General features: G+C 44.3%; 1 protein-coding gene across 4 annotated transcripts in view; it reads right to left on the bottom strand.

Moving 5' to 3' along the window:
• The window catches only part of HRAS (HRas proto-oncogene, GTPase), a 143,155-nt gene that overhangs the window by 84,196 nt on the left and 37,445 nt on the right, over positions 1–21,514 (bottom strand). For all 4 annotated transcript variants that reach the window (XM_081313002.1, XM_081313001.1, XM_081313003.1 and 1 more), the window contains exon 2: positions 13,971–14,132. In XM_081313002.1, the coding sequence (XP_081169128.1) occupies positions 13,971–14,081 (111 nt within the window). In that variant the 5' untranslated portion in view covers positions 14,082–14,132. The remainder of the gene's footprint in view (positions 1–13,970; positions 14,133–21,514) is intronic.

The following is a 21,514-nucleotide window of genomic DNA, read 5'->3' as shown; positions in this document are numbered from 1 at the left end:
GCACACTCCCCCTCAAAAGTCATCCCAAGGAGGATTCTCACTGTAACTTAACCACAACCTAGTATTATTGATGAAGAGCAATTAACCTTACTTCAGATGACAAGTCAAATGAAGGTTAATGTAAAACAGAAGGAAAAATTTCAAAACTCTTGGAATTTGATGAGGAACGCAATGTAGGCAAACCCGAGAGTCACTGTCTTGATCTTGTCAAACTGAGTTATAGTATATTATAGTTATATTATAAAAAGTTGCCGTTGATCTTATGTTAAGAAACAAACAGACCAAGGGCCAGGGACAATAAATGACTTCTAAGAAAACTTTAAGACCTGATGTCCAAGTTCCTTTTAGAAAAAGAAAGCAGGAAACTTTCGCAATCCATACGGCTTAAATCCAAAGGCTAAAAATACTTTAGATTCCAAGTATACTTTTCTTAGCCTATGCAAAACTGGGATCTTCTAGGCAGGTGGGAACTACAATAACCAGAGTTCCCACAGAGTTCTGGGATTTGTAGTACCTCTTGGTAAAGAAATTCCAAAGGAGAATCCGGGACACAAAACAACTGAGCTGCTGCTTGGTTGGATACTGATTTCAAGATGACTACCACCTTTTCCTTTTATGGGGGAAAAGGCATTTTATGTCTCCATCAATCATGTATTAGCATGATTGGCTTGACAGAGGAATGATAAAAATGGTTGCTTTGTATCCATCTTCATTTACATTTACTTCTCTGTGGTTTGCTGTAGAAGGAATATGAAATGGCCAAGCAAATTTGGTTCCATTTTCCTCAAAAAATAAATAGCAAATTCTCAGTCTCATATATTTCCAAAAGCATTAAAAATCGTATTGCAAAAGTAGATCAGAAAAAACAATATTATTTGTGTAAGTATATCAAAGTAGTTTATTAGATAAGCATGATGAACAATGATGTAAGGAGGCCAAGAACTTTTTCTAAGATGAGTCTAGACAGAGGAAATATTGAATATTGGAGAGAAAAAAACAAATTTTATCTAAGGGGAACTCTGTGAAGCAATCTGGTGGAAAGAGCAGTTGCATTAGAACTAGTATTTATTTATGTATGAGATTTAGAGGCTCCAAAGTGACTCTGAGTGGCTTACATCAAATAAGAACAATCAAAAACAATGGGGAAGGGAGGGGAGGAAGGAAAATTGGAATTTGATACCTGGAAACATCCCCATCCTGATAAAAAGAGGATAAGTATATCTCCTCCTACAGGAATGGAGTGGGGGATGAGTCCCCTGAATTTTTCAATCAAAATATACTAAGTCAAGGTAAGAATTTCCATTAACAATGGAAGGAGGAGACTGGACAGCCATTTGCCTGAAATGGTATAGGGTTTCCTGCCTGAGCAGGGGGTTGGACTAGATGACCTCCAAGGTCCCTTCCAACTTCAACTTCTTCTTCTTCTTCTTCTTCTTCTTCTTCTTCTTCTTCTTCTTCTTCTTCTTCTTCTTCTTCTTCTTCTTCTTCTTCTTCTTATTATTATTATTATTATTATTATTATTATTATTATTATTATTATTATTATTAAATGCATCTGTGAAGCCGCTTCCCAGCTTCTACAGATATACTCACAGTTGGTTCATTGTTAGTTAAAGGTAGTTAGTATGTGAACATTTTAACAATAGATCAAATATAGATGTCACACAGGATTTTTCAATTAAAGCAGCATCTATACAGCATGTAGTTTTCAATCACTTAGCAGGGCCACTATTAGCCTTTAAAAGACTCAAATGGATATTTTCAAAGTTTTCATATGATACAAAGGGATTAAAAAATAGATCACCAGAAAACAGTCCACTTATTTTTCTTCTGTTATTGAATAAAATCTTGGGTCTCTGGCCACGCATCTGAAACACTGACTGATCCAATGCAAGATGCAGTACAATAATTTCCAGATATGCCTCATTAGCAGATCATGAATCTATAGGAGACAGCCTCATTTCTCAGTTATTTTCAGGTAGTTCTCTCAATTTACAACAGTTCATTTAGTGACCATTCAAAGTTACAACGGCACTGAAAAAAGTGACATGATCGTTTTTCACACTTATGACCGTTGCAGCATCCCCAGGGTCATGTAAACAAAATTCAAATGCTTGGCAACTGACTCATATTGATGACAGTTGCAGTGTCCTGGGATCATGTGATCCCCTTTTGTGACCTTCTGAAAAGCAAAGTCAATGGGGAAGCCAGATTTATTTACCAACAGTGTTACTAACTTAACATCTGCAATGATTCTCTTAACAACTTTATTTAGTTAATTTTTTTGTGGGGTTAGGGAGGGGAGCGGGAATTTGTTGTGGTTGTTCGGATATGGGGGGTAGTCCATCAACCGTTGTTCAGGCCAGGTCCGGGATTGATCGCGTGGGGGGGGGAGTGGGGGTCGGTCGCCTCTGGGGCTCTGGAGCGGGTCGTGGGACTTCCTATTCCCACGATGTTGGGGAATGGCAGCAGGTGTACGAACAGAGGGCCGTATCGATACCGGGGAGGGCATCTCCACTATTTACAAGCAGTGAGGCGCTCCGACCCTCTGCTTCCTCCCCGAGGTTCCGGGAGCGAGGATGTGCAGCCACCTGAGCTCCAGCTGGTGTACCTGAATGCCAGGTCCGTTGTTAATAAGGCTCCCCTTGTCCGGGATCTGGTTGAGGGTGAGCATGCGGACCTGGCTTGCATCACGGAGACTTGGTTGGGCCCAGAGGGTGGTATCCCTTTGGTTGATCTTTGCCCACCAGGTTTCCGGGTGCTACACCGGCCTCGGACTCAAGGTAGGGGCGGGGGAGTGGCAGTAGTTATCAGGGAGACCTTGTGTCCGCGGGAGGCCACCTTTCTCCAGATAGTCGGGTGTGAGTCTCTCTTTGAGATGTGGTCCTGGGGCACAGCTGGGCTTGCTGCTGGTGTACCTTTCACCTAGTCGCGCAGCAGCAGCCCTGCCTGAGCTACTCGACATCCTCTCGGGGTTGGTGATTGAGTTCCCGAAACTTATAGTTTTGGGTGACTTCAATCTACCATCCCTGGGAGGATCATCTGAGTTAGCTCGGGAGTTCATGGCTTCCATGACGGCCATGGACCTGACACAAGTAATTCATGGACCGACTCATGTGGGAGGCAAAACCCTTGACTTGGTTTTTTTATCTGGATGGTGGTTAGATGATCTTGGTGGGGGCTCCCCAATTGTTATGCCCCTGTCATGGACCGATCATCATCTCCTGCGGCTGGTCTTCCGTTTTGCCACCCCACCCCCCCCGCCGTGGGTGTGTGGAGCCAACTAGATGGTACCGCCCCAGGCGCTTAATGGATCCTGATAGGTTCCAGGCAGCGCTGGGGTCCCCACCTGCCTCCATTGCTCACAACTCGGCGGATGCCTTAGTGGAAGCCTGGGAAAGGGCAGCCACGGAGGCACTTGACCGAGTTGTACCCTTGCGGCCCCTGACCCGGTGCAGATCCCAGCAAGCTCCATGGTTCTCCGCGGAGCTTTGGGAGATGAAGCGTCGGAGACGGGGTCTAGAGAGCTGTTGGAGGTCCAGCCGATCCGAATCCGACCGATTGCGACTAAGAACCTATATTAGGTCTTATCTCACAGTGATAAGGGCGGCGAGGTCTAATCACTTCTCCGCCCTTATCGCGTCCGCAGATAACCGCCCAGCTACCCTGTTTAGGGTGACCCGCTCCCTCCTTAATCAGGAGGTGAGGGAGGAACCCTTGCAGGGTCGTGCCGAGGAGTTTAGTGAACATCTGTCGGACAAAATCGCTCGGATTCGGACCAGTCTGGACTCCGACTGGGCAGTCTGACGATCAGGACACGGGCGGTCTTGTCAATGTTGCCTGGGAGGAGTTTGATTCTGTGACTCCGGAGGAAGTGGACAGGATTATGGGGAGGTTGAGCTCCACCACATATTTATTGGACCCGTGCCCTTCCTGGCTGGTTTATGCGGCTCGGGAGGGGACACGAGGCTGGTTCCAGGCGGTTATATCTGCCTCTTTGAGTGAGGGTAGTTTCCCCGCCGTCTTGAAGGAGGCGGTGGTGAGACCTCTCCTCAAGAAGCCTGCCTTGGACCCAGCTGTGTTAAATAACTTTCGTCCGGTCTCCAACCTTTGCTTCCTTGCGAAGGTTGTTGAGAGTGTGGTGGCGCATCAGCTCCCTCTGGTCCTGGATGAAGCGGATTATCTAGACCCGTACCAATCGGGTTTCAGGCCCGGGTACAGCACGGAGACAGCATTGGTCGCTCTGGTGAATTATCTCTGGAGGGCCCGGGACATGGGATATTCCTCTGTCCTAGTCCTATTAGACCTCTCAGCGGCTTTCGATACCATCAACCATGGTATCCTGCTGCGGCATCTCAGGGGATTGGGAGTGGGAGGCACAGTTTTTCAGTGGTTCTCCTCCTATCTCCTGGGACGTTCGCAGTCGGTGTTGGCAGGGGGGCAGAGGTCAACCCCGAGGTCTCTCGCTTGTGGAGTTCCTCAGGGGTCGGACCTCTCGCCTCTCCTGTTCAACATCTATATGAAACCGCTGGGTGAGATCATTCGTGGTTTTGGAGTTGGGTATCATCAGTACGCTGATGATACCCAGCTTTTTATTTCGACCCCAAATCACCCCAGTGATGCCCTCGACGTGATGTCCCGTTGCCTGGAAGCGGTTCGGGTCTGGATGGGGAGGAACAGACTTCAACTCAACCCCGACAAGACTGAGTGGCTGTGCATACCGGCACCCCGGGATATTCAGAATATTCCATCTCTTTCCATGGGGGGTGAGCTATTACCCCCCGTAGATAGGGCTCGCAACTTGGGAGTCCTCCTAGATTTACGGCTTACTTTGGAAGACCACATCGTGGCTGTGACTAGGGGGGCCTTCGCCCAGGTTCGCCTGGTGCGCCAGTTGCGGCCCTATCTAGACCGCTGTGTACGGTCACTCATGCGCTCGTGACCTCTCATTTGGACTACTGCAACGCTCTCTACATGGGGCTTCCCTTGAGGACCACTCGGAGGCTCCAACTGGTACAGAATGCAGCCGCGAGAGTTGTGTTGGGAGTCTCCCGATACTCCCATGTTACACCTCTGCTCCGCGAGCTGCATTGGCTCCCAGTTGTCTTCCGAGTGAGATTCAAGGTTTTGGTAATGGTTTTTAAGGCCCTACATGGCATGGGTCCGGAGTACCTCGGGGATCACCTGCTGCCGGCGTCAACCTCCCTCCGCCCTGTGCGTTCCCACAGAGAGGGCCTCCTCAGGGTGCCACCGGTCAGAGAATGTCGTCTGGTGGCCCCCAGGGGGAGAGCCTTCTCTGTGGGCGCCCCGGACTTATGGAATCGGTTGCCGGTTGAGCTCCGGACGGCGCCCGACCTTCGCTCCTTCCGACGCGATCTGAAGACCTATTTATTCAAACAAGCCGGCCTGGCCTGATGGGGGATGGGTTGGGATTTTATTGTGGTTCTTATATTATTATTTATTGTTTTAGCTTGGGCCTTGTATTTAATTCTTTTTTAACTTTTGTATCCTGTATTTTATATGTGCCCTGTTCACCGCCCTGAGTCCTTCGGGAGAAGGGCGGTATACAAATAAAATTAACATTAACATTAACTGTGGCAAGCAAGGTCATAAAACTCACTTTAAAAAATGTCTCACTTAGCCACAGAAATGTTGGGCTCAATTGTGATCATAAGTCGAGGACTTCCTGTAATACGTTCTTATGTATATCAGCGTGTCAATTTGAAAAAAGGGAAATCTTATTACTAAATTCTAAGGCCTGGAAAAAAAATTGTTTTTCTACAAAACTGTCCAAAGTTTTTTTTTCATTTCCTGTGTTCAAAACAGTTTGTAATCATTAAACCGTATCCATTTCAACTATTCCTATAATAACGGCATACCTTTGCATTCAGTTTCTAGTCATAAACAATGTTTTTGTTTTCTGTTGTGGCACTTTTTGGATCAAAAAAACATTTGTTGAGAATACTCGTTTTAAAACCAAAAGAAAACAAAAAAAAATCTCTGATTCCAGATGAAAGCAAGGTAATTACTGACATCCAGTGTGAGGAAGAGCAATTTTACACAGAAGGGGAATGTTGCTGTTTCATTAGCTTGATACAAATTCAAGATCTCAAAATATTCTACACTGTATTTGAAGTAGCAGATGTGCTCCTTTAAAATTACATAATTCCACATGTCCTAGGTCAGGGGTCCCCAACCGCCAGTTCATGGACCACTATCAGGCCACGGCATGCCAGCAACTGGTCCGCACAAACAAGCAAAGCCCCATCTGCAAGATGCAGGCAGCACAACAAAACCATGCACCCTCTGGTCCACAGAACCGGTCCCTGGTGTCCAAAGGTTTGGGGACCTAGGTGAACAATTAAAACAGATTTTCCTAACCCAGTGCCTTCTAGCTGTCTTGGACTCCAGCACCTACAATTCCCAAAAACAATGCAGGGTGCAAATTGGTGTATTAAAATCCAACACATCTCAAAAGCACCAAGCTTTGGGAAAAAACTACACTGAATCTTTTAGAAATGCTCAAAAGCTGCAAGCCGAAATGATATTATTTTCTAACTCTACTATGGGCTTGGAAAATAAAGAGATTGGATTAAAAGCAAAAAATACCTACCAGGCAAGTTGATCTGTACTAGCCTACATTATTACCTCCATTTAGTTGCAATAGAAAAAATCTTTTTTTGACCTCATCTGCCAAAAAACAGGAGCCACACACATCTGGAAAACTGCCCCACAGTACTGGTCCTTGAGGGTGGTGGCTTCAGCTTGGCAATTGTGAACAAGAGGGGAAGACAGCCAGATTCAACTGAGTCAAGCACCCAACAAAAGCCATTCAGGCCCCCTCCCCAATTTTCACATTTAATTTTACTGATCAGATTTTATTACACTACTCCCAACTGACCTTCCTGAGAACAATACAGGCTACTGTTTTGCATTTTAAAATGACAAAACCAGAGACTTAAGCTACAGAGGCCGCAGGATGTGCAAGTGTGTGAGGAGAAGGAGAGAGAGGGGAGGAGATTGAGAAGAGGGAGGGAGGGGGGAGAGAGAGAGAGAGAGAGAGAGAGAGAGAGAGAGAGAGAGAGAGAGAGAGAGAGAGAGAGAGAGAGATCTTCTCCAGACAGCTTATCCCTTTCACCAGCTTATCTGCCTCCACCGAAGACAGAAAAATGCAGCAGTGGGATGTTGCGAATGTAACCTTTCTACCTCTTTCTTTGTAGGCAAATTTGAAAGAGACACCAGAGACTGTTGAAAGATGCCCCAAAGTAAAAAAGCAGGCATGAAACACAACCTTGCAACTACTGGCAAGAGCCATACCCATGCACAATGACACTTTCCTCTAAACACCTATTTTTAAAGTGATATCAAGATATCAAAAAGTTGAAGGCTTCCATAAATAATAAAACAGTTGTCTTGTTCTTTAAAGCCTAATCAGAGGTTTCACAACAATAAGGGCCAGTTCATAAAGATGAGATGATCAAAGCTCTCTTGGGATGAATTCACACAGCCTGACATCATCCCATCAGGATGCAGGTTCCAACACAATATGTGTGCTATTTCCCCTCAAAAATCTCCCTTTTCCGTATTTCTATAATAGATCTGGTTTAGCAATCAAAAAGTATTACAAGGGCACAACACAATTGGTTTTCCTCGGGGCACTTTTTGAGGTGAAAGAGTGAGCTACTTTTATAAACCAGAAGAATCATGTTGGGGGTTTGTCTGTAAGCACGTGAAACTAACTACAAGAGAATAAGAAGGATTCTCCCTGCGATAAGAAGGAGTTGTGAAATTGTCAGGCTTCCTTAGAGAAGCTGGAAGGGGGTAAGAAACATTTTGTATACTCCACCCAAGAAACTAGTGGGTAGAAATAGATGTAAAAAAAATAGAATTCCAATGAAGTGCACAGGGATAAAGGAATGATGGTTTTAACCTGTGCTGTTGACAAAAAATTGGTTGAAAAGCTCCCTCAAAAGTCTCAGCTGTGCCTCAAATAAAAAACTAACTACAATGCTAAAGGTTGCCAAATTAAAAAAAAAAGGAATAATCTTTCTAGTATTACTTCTCCTGCTGCAGTTACATATTATCCACCTCTTGTTCACATTCTAAATATAGCAGATCTTGCGCAGAATTATTTGTCACATGCAGCTGCATTTTGAAAAGCTACCACCATCACAACCCTGCCTCACACACAGACAAGCTCTGCTGCAGATCTGGATGCCTGGGCCATACCATCCCAGTCTATAAAAGGGGGTCCGACTATCCCTTGAAGAATTCAGTGGATAAAATGAAAACATCTGAGGCAACCCTCACCAATGATGTCCACAGAGCTCTCAGGCCTGGAGACAAACCTCTCAGACGAGACCCCAAACTGTGGGAGACCTGAGGCACCAAGGCTGTCTCCCAGGCTGCAGCCACCGAGGGTAGGCTGGTGAAAGAGCGAGGAAGACTTACATGCAGTATCTTCCCCACTTCGGCAGCTGACTTGAACCCACAAAGGTCTCCCCACCACTACCCCTTCAAACATTGCAATTGAGAAGATGAAGGAGAGAAACTCAGCAGCCCCAGAGCTGATTCGACAAAGGCAGCAGAGGAGGACCTGGCCAGCAACCGTTCCTTTTGTCTCTTGCGCCCTCAGTCACTCTCTGCTTCTCTACACCATACTTTTAATGCAAAAAAGAAAATGGAGGCATGTGGTGAAGTACTGACAAGGGGGAGCCCAAGCTCCACTTTCTGCCGGCCCCAAGGTGATTGTCTCCTTTGCACTTTGTTTGCCATTGTCTCATTAAGACCAGGGGTGGGCAATTAATTTTCCCAAGGGCCACATGGGACTGTTGTGGAAGCCTGAAAGAAGAGGGCCGCGATGGTGCATGGGCATGCACGCACACGTGTAAACTGAAAAAAAGAACAACAGTCACTTCAAAATAACAGCAAGGCAGTTGTATTGTGTGCATGGAACACACTTATATCTATTTGATTTCTAATTCCTGGCTGACCTCACGCGAGCCAGACAAGGACAGTTAAAAGGCCAGGTGTGGCCTGGGGAGGGAAGTCAAATGCCCAGATCTGCATTAGACCCTAAAATCTCCACTGGGGAAAAAAAAATCCAAAGCACAAGTGACTCCCCCTCCCACCTTTCTGCTTTCTTGCATCACAGCAGTTGACAATGAACATATAAACTCTGCTCACATGGCACCTGACAAGCTCAAGAGAAGCTACAAGAATTTGGATTTCTAGTTTACGTCAGAGGTCAGCCATAGCCAGCTCACATCTTATCGGGAAGTGAGCCATTCCTGACAAGAGGTGACATGCATGAACCACTGCTTCCCTGCCAATCCCCTCTACCCCTAATCAGATCAAGAAGTATACCTGCAAAGTGCAGTTCTATTGTGCGACAGGTTGCACTTACAAAGACACCTCTGTGTTAGAAGCCGTACAACCTAAATTTCGGCTGCCTTTACCTTGAGTTCCCCGCTCTGTCACTAACACGCTTCTTCCGTGAGAACCTAGCTATATTTCAGTCAAGACTCAATTATGACTTTGCTGATTGAAGTACTGGCTTAAACAAATGAGAGCAAGGGGCATGCAAACCTGTAGCACAATTAGTTTTGAAAGACAGGTATCAATCTTCTTGAAATAAGGTGTTCTGTACCAGCCTGCTACCGGCTTTGCAGAAAGGCAACCCCTGTACAAACGGCAGAGGCTGGAAAGCGTCTGAGGCTGGAAAACGTCTGCCAAGTTTAATACACAAACAAACAACAGAACATGAAACAAGATACCGGAACTTTGATCCTCAAACGGAGCGGTTGCTTTCAGCAACCAGCCCTTCCCCAAACACTCCCTTTATTAGAGTTCAGGGCGTGGCCTCCCTGTGCCTCCTTCCGAGAAGTCCCACAGCCTTTCTCTGCTTGCTCCTGCTTGACTGCCTCCTGCGTCGGGCGTCCTTGAACAGGGCCAGCTGTGGGTCATCATCATCCGCACTGTCGGGCTCACGCAGCTGAGTCTCCACCAAATAAGAGGGCCCTGGCTGGGGGCTCTGCGAAGCCTCCAAGCCATCATCAGCAAGTTCGTCTTCAACACCCTCCTCCTCCCCCTCGTCTGAGTCATCCGAGTCATCCGACCCGGCTGCCGGACCCACAGGCTGACCCTGAATCACAACATAAGGAAATAATAGATGATTACAGTCTGCATCCCTGCTAAGCTTCAATGAAGCCCAGAAATTTCAAGCATGGAAATTTAGATTTTGATTTACCAAGAAAGAATCAACACTTGCCATCACGGCTACAGTAAGCTCACACACCCTTCTTTTTAAATTCCCCAATACCTTTATCATTTATCTCGCAGAAGGGCCTTGACATTAGCTCATTTGAATGGGATTGTTGGGCAAATACAATGACATTCCTTACCAAGAACATTCCCATATCTGCTCAGACTTTAAAACTGACATGGTAGCTTACATACTTTTGGAATGCCCTACATCAGGGCATTCCAGGGATGCAGTGGCTCAGTGGGTTAGGACGCTAAGCTTGTCGATCAGACAGTCGGCAGTTTGGCGGGTCGAATCCCGAGTGCCGCGTAACAGAGTGAGCGCCTGTTAGTCGTCCCAGCTTCTGCCAACCTAGCAGTTCGAAAGCACGTAAAAATGCAAGTAGAAAAATAGGGACCACCACAGTGGGAAGGTAACGGCGTTCCGTGCGCCCTTGGCGTCTAGTCATGCCGGCCACATGACCACGGAGACGTCCTCGGACAAGCGCTGGCTCTTCGGCTTTGAAACGGAGATGAGCACCGGCCCCTAGAGTTGGAAACGACTAGCACTTGTGTGCGGGGGAACCTTTACCTTTACTTTACTTACATCAGTTTAGGAGGACAGTGCTAATCTCTCATTTACAAACTGTTCAAACAACTCTCATATGGTAGTTACGCACTACTTATTAAATGACAAGGATTAAGAAATCTCTAGAAATGTAGCCAAATTTACTACTATAGAATGTAAAAGATTTGCTTCCTTAGGTATACCTACTTCAGGCACGAATAGGTTTTTATTGTATGGGTATGTGTTTTTCTGTTTTAACTTCTATGTTTGGTTTGTGACAATATTTTTAAAGGCCTAAACTATGCCCTGCAAAGAGTCTGGGACCGATTGTATTCTGAGAAAACCCTAGGGTTACCATGGTAACCCTGGAATCCTGAACCAGACAAAATTAGTATAGATGCCAGTATAATTGTTCTGAGATTCTCTAAGAATAGAGAACAGAGAATCTATTTCTAGTCCACCAACCTAGTCCACCATCAAGGCCCCTACTCTATTTTGTAGGGTAGGATGCCTGGTGAGACAAATCCATAGGATTTCGATAGCTGGCTGCAAGCCCTCCTTGCTCCTGCACATATACAAACACCGGATAGCACAGGAGTCAGTAGACAAGTTATCTCATAAACTTAAGTCAATGTGAAAAGAAGTTCAGGAAAAGCATTTCAAAATATTGAACATTTGTTGTTAGCTGCGAAGTTGTGTCTGACCCACAACATGGACAATGTTCCTCCAGGCCTTCCTGTCCTCTACCATCTTCTGGAGTCCATTTAAGCTCACGCCTACTGCTTCAGTGACTCCATCTAGCCACCTCATTCTCTGTTGTCCCTTTCTTCTCTTGCCCTCAATCTTTCCCAGCATTAGGCTCTTCTCCAGTGAGTCCTTCCTTCTCATTAGGTGGCCAAAGTGAGTTTGAACTTCAGGATCTGGCCTTCCAAAGAGCAGTCAGAGTTGATCTCCACTAGGACTGACCGGTTTGATCACCTTGCAGTCCAAGGGACTCGCAACAGTCTTCTCCAGCACCATAGTTCAAAGGCCTCAATTCTTTGGCGCTCAGCCTTTCTTATGGTCCAACTTTCACTGCCATACATTGCAACTGGGAAGACCATAGCCTTGACTATACGCACTTTTGTTGGCAGGGTGATGTCTCTGCTTTTTAGTGTGCTGTCTAGATTTGCCATGGCTTTCCTCCCTAGGAGCAAGCGTCTTTTAATTTCTTGGCTGCAGTCCCCATCTGTAGTGATCTTGGAGCCCAGGAAAATATAATCTGTCACTACCTCCATTTCTTCCCCATCTATTTGCCAGGAATTGAGAGGGCCGGATGCCATGATCTTGGTTTTCTTAATGTTAGCATTGACCATACTCCATCTTAATTACCTCACTATAAATAAGGCTGGGAAATTCATGTGATAGTTTCCAAGACTTTGCATTTATCCCATACCTTAGTGAAATCTCATACTTCCCTTTTCCTTGGTCTTGCACAATTTGGGGTGAGTGGGTGGAGGTTTACATAATTTTTTAGTACTGTCTTATTCCAACATTTACTAATCACAAAGTGAGAAGGGAAGTCAGCATTTGTTGATGGCAGGGGCACAGTGAGAAGTCTGAAACACCTAGATCCTGGAGTTCTTAGATAATGTACTTATTCCCTTTCAGTATCCTTCTCCTACTTTCACCTTAAGAAAAAGCAATAATATAGCTGTGCCAGAATATCCACACAATAGATTACTATGCTAACCCATTTTCTTCCTTCTAGAATACTGCAAGTTCTCTCATGCTGATGGCACACCACTGCTGTCACTGCAAAAGGAGGGTAAAATTATATGTTATTGTTTTGCAAAGCAGCCCCATTATTCATTCTGATGGATAAAAGAGCTGATCAAGAAAGGCTTAAGTCACTAACAACATGCAACTCCAGTTTTCCTTAAATATTTACCAACTGCATACATGGATTTCATTCAAGGAAAAGGGGTACATTGTATAGCTTGTTTTCTCAATTAAGATCCATTAAACAGGCTGCAGTTAGAAAGCCCATATATGATTTGCCTCTATCAGACTGAAAATATCAAGCTAGCTGGCAACAAGTTCCTTTTTTTGGTTTGGACCCTAATAAAAATCAACCAGAAGATGCACTCTTCCTGGTGAAAATAAATGTGGCTTATTGGAAAACTACAGTTCTATTTGGGTATAGCACACAGGTCTGCAACCCGCGGCTCCGGAGCCGCATGCGGCTCTTTCAGCCGTCTCCTGCGGCTCCCAGTCCTCTGCCATGTGCAGTCAAAAAAAAAAAAAAGTGGGACTAAAAAAGTTCAACCAATCAATTCAAATATGCAGGGTAGGTGCATATCTCGCCTTGCCTCCACTCTTCAGTCAAACCCTGTTCTGCGCATGCGCACATGTACGCGCATGTGCATACATTTTTTGCGGCTCCCAGTTTTTCCTTTTGTGAGGGAACCGGTTCCGAGTGGCTCTTTCACTGTTTCAGGTTGCTGACCCCTGGTATAGCACGATCCCTAATTTATAAACTTTTTGTCTGTGTATGTGTGAGAGAGACATAGAAAGAGGGAGAGAGGGAGGGAGGGAGAGAGCGCATATGATGGGGGAATTTAAACATTTCCTCAACAGGAGAACATTCCTCTGCAAAGTCATGTAATGGAATTTCAAGATGATCCAATTCATACTTAACAGACCATGTAGATTAATACAATGTAAGACATAAATTAACAGTATATAACAAAGCTAGCTTGGATTTCCAAAGTCCACAGGGCCATCTTAACCATTAACAAAAACATCTCAAGGATGATAAATGACGCTTGCAGCAAAATGATAGAATGCCAAAGCTGGTGCCTTTCAGAGGAACTGGACTGCAATTTCCCATTACCCACAACCAGCATGACCTTGAAATGGCAACTGTAATCCAAAGCATGCGAAGAGGATCGGGTTGTAGAAAGTTGTCTAGTTTAATGTGTTTACTAGGTTTTTATTTTTCTTTCGATTACCTATTATCACGTTAGGAAAGAGAAGCAGTCTGCTTCTCATTCTTCATTTACATTTCTGGTGGAAAGAATGATTAAATTCAGATTATAAGCATGGATGGAATACACACAAACATTAAGGCTAAGATGGAAGAAGACAACCTTTGTGAAGAAAAGAGTAGGTTCCTCACCTCTATGGTAGGGTCATATTCATCAACAAAATGATTCTGGATCAGCTGAATAGTCAGCGCACTTTTCCCAACGCCTCCTGCTCCAACCACCACCAGTTTGTACTCTGTCATCTTCTGGGCTACCCCAGCTCAGGGTCTGCTCACGACACAGGTGCCTGGAAACTATATTTAAAAAAAAAAGCATATGAAGATCGTAACGATCAGGCAAAGTGTTTCTCCCCATATCCCAAATGATTGTCATTCATGCTACAGTATCTTGCGAAAAACAGCAACAAAAACAACCAGGAAAAACTACAGCAAAGAAATCAAAGTCAGAGCCGTAGCTGCAGGTAAGTACATCCTTAGATTCTTTTCATTATATAGACAGGGTAACCACAACATCCAGAAGCTGTGAAGGGGAACAGAGCCCTCTGTCAAGCAGTGTGTAAAATAAAGACAAGGCAGGCAAAATGCGCACGATGTGGGGAAAGGAGCTATTCATTATTCAGAACCAGTTAATCAGTACTTAAAATCTATTGCTGGCCTGGTGCAGTGAACACAGTGCCAGGTTGAGCTATGAAGTTCTCCTCCTGCAGCTATGCCTTACATAAACGTATGTGGCTGATGCAACTAAGATAAAGGATACTTGGAAATATGAAACTGCTGCAAGTGAAATAAAATGCCGGCTCCTCTTTTCATGCTGGAATTTATTTCCCATTTCTCTCTGCTCATAAAGAATATTTTCCAAATCTGGAAACAAACTACTGGATACATTTCCTAGACATTCTAAATGTTAAAAAAAGGCTTTTAAAGGGTAACAAATTTGTAGACTATTAACAAATTGCTCCAAATGCTGTTTCTTCTCCTTTCATATATGTGGATAGCATGAGAAGCTATCATAGATACAGCCTGCAGCAATTTCCACAGAGGAACTGCAAAAGCATTGCTACAATCATAGAGATCTATGATGCATCCTGATGTCACCAAAATTGTCCTCTCCCTCTCCTCCCCCCACCAGACATATATTTACTTTGTGCTGTATGCTGTATGAAGGAACCTGGCATAAAGGTAGAGCTAGAAAAGAATAGTAGTTTGCAATTTAAAGCATAATAAAGAGTAGCTACAGAAACTAGGGACGCGGTGGCTCAGTGGGTTAGGATGCTGAGCTTGTCGATCAGAAGGTCGGCAGTTTGGCGGGTCGAATCCCGAGTGCCGCGTAGCAGAGTGAGCGCCTGTTACTCGTCCCAGCTTCCGCCAACCTAGCAGTTCGAAAGCACGTAACAATGCAAGTAGAAAAATAGGGACCACTACGGTGGGAAGGTAACAGCGTTCCGTGCGCCTTTGGCGTCTAGTCATGCCGGCCATATGACCACGGAGACGTCCTCGGATGAGCGCTGGCTCTTCGGCTTTGAAACGGAGATGAGCACCGGCCCTAGAGTCGGAAACGACTAGCACGCATGTGCGGGGGAACCTTTACCTTTACCTTTACAGAAACTACATCCAGGGTTATTATTGTCAAACATTCTGAAGAAAGCCTGAAAATATCATCAGCCAAGTATTTTGTTTTCCCTATTTTCTTGATATACACTACACCCAGTAGGATCTCAGAATACTATACACATTTAAGAACGGTTGCATATGTCAATGGAGAGCTTACAACTTGGTCAAATTACAGATCCAAAGAGTTGCAGAACCAGTATGCGTGCGTGCTTCTTAAAATAGTCTTGTTCCCACACAGCCATATTTTACACCTAAATTGCAGCTCCAGCTGTAAAGGTGAGCTATCCATTTATGCTTCAACCTGTCCTCCTCAATACTGGCTCTGAGAATTGCAGATCTTTCTTCAAGAATAGAAGACTGACTCTAAAAAAAGTCCTGGATATAAATCATAATGTGTAAGGCTTTATTTAAAAATAATGTATATTTATTGTTCTGTTTATCTGTTCCTTTCACCTTTCTTGGTTGGCATAATCCTCAGTTTCCAAATCATAGTTAGAATGGGAATCTTACATTTCCCAACTGACGTTTTTCATGACTGAAGAAATCATGCCAGAACAAGTTAATGTAATCTGCCCAGAGAGGTCTTTGAATTGGGAGGATTAGCAATTGAAATTTTAATAATAATAATAATAATAACAACAACACCAATACATTTTCCTCAAAAATAAATAAACAAAGTGTTTTAGATCAGGGCTTTTTAATCTTATCACCCATTGAACCACTTTTAGGATATGGCAATATCCGAGTACCATCAGTCGCCTAGCAAGGTGTCAAAAACTTGACCAAAAAAAAAAAAGGAAAAAAGTGATGAAGTACAGGTAGTCCTCGACTTATAACAGTTGGCTTAGTGACTGTTCAAAATTACAATGGCACTGAAAAAAGTGTCCCCCAAGCCACAGCCGAGCAAGACACCTGCCTGCCTGCCTGGTGGCACTCTTCCTCCTGTCCGAGGTTTTCATGGTTGTGACCATTTCTGTTGACGATTGGCAGCGAAGGTGGGGTGGGGGGGTGTTTGGTTTTTATTCCCCCCCCCCTCTGCTGGGTGGTTGCAGCAGGTTTTGGTCACTTCACATGACCCTGGGACACTGTGACCGTCATAAATATGAATCAGTTGCCAAGCATCTGAATGTAAATCACAAGACCCTGGAGATGCTGCAACATTCCAGCTGATCGGCGCTTCTTCTGGGCTCAGCAGAAGCACCAGGATCAGCGCCGAGCTCCAGCTGGAGCCTGGCACTGATCCTGGCGCTTCCACTGAGCCCTGACAGCCCCAAAGAAACGCTGATCCTGGCACTTCCACGGAGTCCTGACAGCCCTGCAGCTCCAGCCAACTCTTGCTCAGGCTTGTGTGGTGCTGCCATTCCCCTCCCCCACTACTTTTCTAGGATGGTCACATACCACCTGCCAGGTGCCAATGTACCACAGGTGGTGTCCGGACCACTAGTTGAAAAGCCTTGTTTTAGATGACATAAATGAATGTAAGGAAGAAAATGTGCTATGAATTAACAATGACAACACTGACGATGATATCCATTCAGTCATGTCCAACTCTTGGTGATTCTATCTTCTGATCTGCACAACATCTTTGAGTTGTTCTATGCTCTGGCTGGTGTCAGCTTTGATAAGGGGTCTTCAAACTAGGCCCTTTTATGCCTGGCTCAGGAATTCTGGGAGTTGAAGTCTGTGAGTCATAAAAGAGCAGAGTTTGAAGACCCCTGGCTTTGATAGTGTCTAGCTGCCATGTTCTTTGATTTCCTTTTACCGCTAACTCTTCCAAATATAATTGCTTTCTCCAGGGAATTCCTCCACAGGACATGGCCAAATAAGTGAGACAACATAATAATAATAATAATAATACTTGATAAAACTCAATTATTAATCAATACTTTGCTTTTTGTTTAATAAATCTATTTATTAGCTTTTTAATTTATTAATACTTAGCAATACTCTTCCATTTTGAGTAAGTACAGGTCAACGTCAGAGACAACTACCACTGTATTTTATTTATATAGGACTCATTCTTCTACACCACCATAGTTACCTGCATTTTGTTAACACTGCAAAAAAAAAAAAAATGGGGACAGAGCTAAAAGACTGCCTGTGTCCACAGCAATCTTTTCATGGAAAGGTCCCATTTGTACAGAGTATACGGTAGAAAACTAGTCTGCTTTTCTATGAGACCAAGATTCCCTTGGATAACAAAGGAAATAAATTAAGGAGAGGGACATAGTTCATTCTGAAAAGAGGACTACTGTTCCCCAATTACTCCCATCACATCCATAGCTTATTACAAAAGGAACAGAAATGAATAAAAATGACCAGATTGAGAAGCAAGTAATACATCTGTTAAAATTCAACCCTATAATCAACTTACAATGCTCAAAATGAATTAGGAAAGGACCAATCCAAACCAGTCATGTATCTGTTCTTATCTGTTCTTCCAAATTATGAATTAACACTCCAAACATGGCAGAGGCACCTAAGCAATCATTTTAACAAATTTAATTTCTTAAATATGCTACTTTGAAAAGTTGTTTTTCTACGACAGATCCACTACAGGTCCTTATTTATTCCCTAAAGATCTACTAAATCTTTATGCCTGAAACAGATCTCATTCCTATCTAAATGTTCTTGCATACAGAAGGAATGCTGAGCAGGGGAGAAGTTAGCTTTTCACCACTTTCTGGAACCAGAAATATGAAAAAGATTTGCTCTGATCCGAGATCCCCAAATCCTTGCCTACCACCAAGTGGGATTCTATAATTTTCTCCTGTGATTTTCTTCTTGGAGGAGCTAAATCTGTCTTCCACTACCTGGAAAAGACTGAAGAGAGAAGAATCCCAGAGAAGATGTTAGATTTCCTATAACTAAGGCAATTCTCACTGCAGCTGGCTCTTAGCAGTTTACGTCAACAAAGTAAAGTGAACTCGTAAAGAGGTAAACAGAAAGAGCTATTTTCCTATCATTAGTCATGTTTCACACACATATCAACAAACTGGTTCTTTGGATCACAGAGTAACTAGATTCCATGGTACAATTAGAATTTCATTCACGTACAAAGTATTTTCCACCCACGTGGGCCTCAGTGAGGTCCCTTTGGAACACAAGGTGATCCACGAAAGAAGACAGACTACTGCAAATGAGAAACAAAAAGTACTTTATTATGGAATAAACTAGGTCTGTCAAATGACACAACCTTTTGCTTTGGGTCTTATAAATACCAGCATGTAATCTTGGATACACACCTATGTCATAATACAGCCAAAATTAAACAGCTTTTACTAGTGCTGAATGATAAAAATCCCTGTAGAGCCCCCTCCCCTTTTGGCCAGGTCACATAGCAGCCCCGGCCACCTCTGATCTGCAGGCAAGCCTCAAAATAAAGGTACAAACAAGCCACTTAAACTTTCTCTGTCCACATTGACACTTGAGCTGCAATTGATTAAATGCGCCTCTTCAGTACCAGCAAACATAAAACAGAATGCCTCTGAGATAAGGGAAATGTCTGCACCCTAACGTTAGACCCCTCACAAAAATCCAAAAATCCAGGCAAAGATCTGCATAAGATCAACACACCGCACAGGGCAAGAAAAGATTTTTTTCTCCCCGGTTTTCACATACCTCCAGGCAGGGATACCTTTATTTATGCATCTAACATGTTTCACATCGAAGTCTATAACTTCACGTTTAAAGTCCATTGTTGCTATAAGTATTACCACTCTCATCTATTAATTTGGTAGCCTACCTTCAATTGCTATTCTCTATGTCAGGGGTGTCAAACTCAATTTCATTGAGGGCCGCATCAGCATTGCGGTTGCCCTCAGGGGGCCGGGTGGGTGTGGCCTGGGTGGGCATGGCCTACTGGGTGGGCGTGGCTAGAGTGCGTATGGCCTACTGGGTGGGCGTGGCCAGCTCTACATCGTTCGCATCAAGGGTGCCTATAGGGGACACATCTGAGGGTCTCTGGCAGAAGGAGGGTCTCTGGGCCAGGGCCAAGGCAGTGGGGGCTGTTCCCTCACTGTTTCCAGGATGGCTTCGTGGGCCGCATGAAACCACTTCGCGGGCCGGTTCCGGCCCCCGGGCCTTGTGTTTGACACGTCTGCTCTATGTTAAGCCAGTGAACAAATCTTCCTTTTCAAGCAGTTGCCTAGCGTGTTTATTAGTCACCCAGCTTGAATTCTAACCCAGAACCTTTTCTTCTAACAATTGGCAACCACTAAGGGACTCAGAGACTAACTTGGCCAATGTGAAACTTCATCCAGCTGGCACCAGACCATTTGTCTGGAGGGTGCTGCCCTGAGCAATGCCTGCAATGGCACATAGTAAAGGGAGTTTTTGATTTGGGGCCAAGCAGCTTGAACTGGATGACCCAGTGGGTGACTACCTCGCAAATTTGTATTTATATGCCCAGTGAATGAGTGTGTGTTGCTGCCCAGCATCTACATCCCACGTCATCCTCAGCCACACCCCAACTCCTATGAGCTCATGTTGAGCCATGATTGGGAGACCTTGGAAAACAAGGTAAATTGACAGGCTGTGAAAGGCTAAGTGGGCTTCTGTCTGGGCAATTGCTGGTCTAGTCCCCTGCCAAGTTGAAATAGAAAAGGGAGTGCCCATACTATGTTTAGGGAGTCCTCCCTGAGTGTGAGGTGCTTGAAAATTGACTGGTGGGTAGGAGTGCCTGTACTCTTCCAAAGAGAGTCCTCCCAGGTGCATGGTACCTGAAAACTGACCATCGGGTAAAAAATGTGTGTCAGCCCTTCTTCATCCTGTCTTACTTTCAGGCACCATGTCCTACATTTGCACTCATGCAAAGGACTGAATGAAACCATTACACACTGAGCATCAAGCAATGCTAACTTGCCCACTGCAAACAGAGAGAACTCATCAATAGAATAATTGCAGTATTTCATCAGTTTAGAGACAGTTCCATAGGCATCTTAATGAAAATAAGAGTTTCTCTGGATCTGAGAATTAAGTTGACATCAAGTTTTGGTCACACAATTACACACAATTTTTTATTTTTTTTTAAAAAAGGCAATGAAGTGGCATTTGTTTCTTTGTGAAAGCAAATAGCTTCAAAAGAGACTATAAGAAGGCTGAAGAGTCTTCAGACGGATTTAATTCACAAGAATGGAGAAGAATTCATATGCCCTGAAAATTCTCTTTGTGTTCTTGTGCCTCCCAAGATAGATTGAATTCCTGGAGCCAATCTGGTTTCACTCACAATAACTTAATCCCCTAAAATGAGATAATAACAACGGAGAAAGGGAACCAATGGCTTTGTTCAACATGAAAGCCATTGATATCACTTGAGCATGGCCACTGCTTGACTCCGACTTCTCAGCAGTTGGTCAACCACTTCATAGCAGGGCCTCCCAAGGAGAGTGGCAGCTTGTCACCGCCCCAGAGTAGCTAAATAACCTCCCAAACAGATCAACCCCTCCTACCAATTAACCTGAAGATACAACACAAACATTAGGAGAAGGTGGGGTGGTCAGCTGCATTTCTAATAAGCAGCCCAGGAAGCATGTGACCAAGTCAGTTAAAAAGGAGACATTTCCACTCCACAGACTGTCAACAGGTTAATTTTTATAGCTGGGCTCAGCAGCATCAGAATGACAAAAGTGGCATTGGTACATCATGCCACAAGCCCTCCTCTTTAGGGGACACGTGTAATATTAAGCCTGGTGTAGAAATGGGCTTCCATCATAATGCTCCTGACAGCAAGTCTTACCACCACATCACCCGTCCCCTGCAAACGCCACTGTTAGGTTTAACAGTTGGCTGTTAACCTGTTAACATTTCCTTTTCAAACAACAATTGGTATAAACTGCTTGGTAACACACAATAAGTGAATAATTCCAATAATATCTATTCTCATTCCATTTTGAAGTATAACTATCAATTATAAGAAACATGTTTTCTGAAAGTAGAAAATTATGCTGCAATTAATTAAATCCTTAATTAGGTTGCAGGAAAAGGAGCCCATAAGGAATTAATTCATGTTGGTATAACGGTAAAGGCATCAGGATGGAGAACAGGAGACTGTGAGTCCAAGCCAT

Source organism: Vipera berus (genome assembly GCF_964194415.1).
Source record: "Vipera berus genome assembly, chromosome: 1".
In the NCBI taxonomy this organism is placed as follows: domain Eukaryota; kingdom Metazoa; phylum Chordata; class Lepidosauria; order Squamata; family Viperidae; genus Vipera; species Vipera berus.
This window is presented reverse-complemented; position numbering and strand designations above follow the sequence as displayed.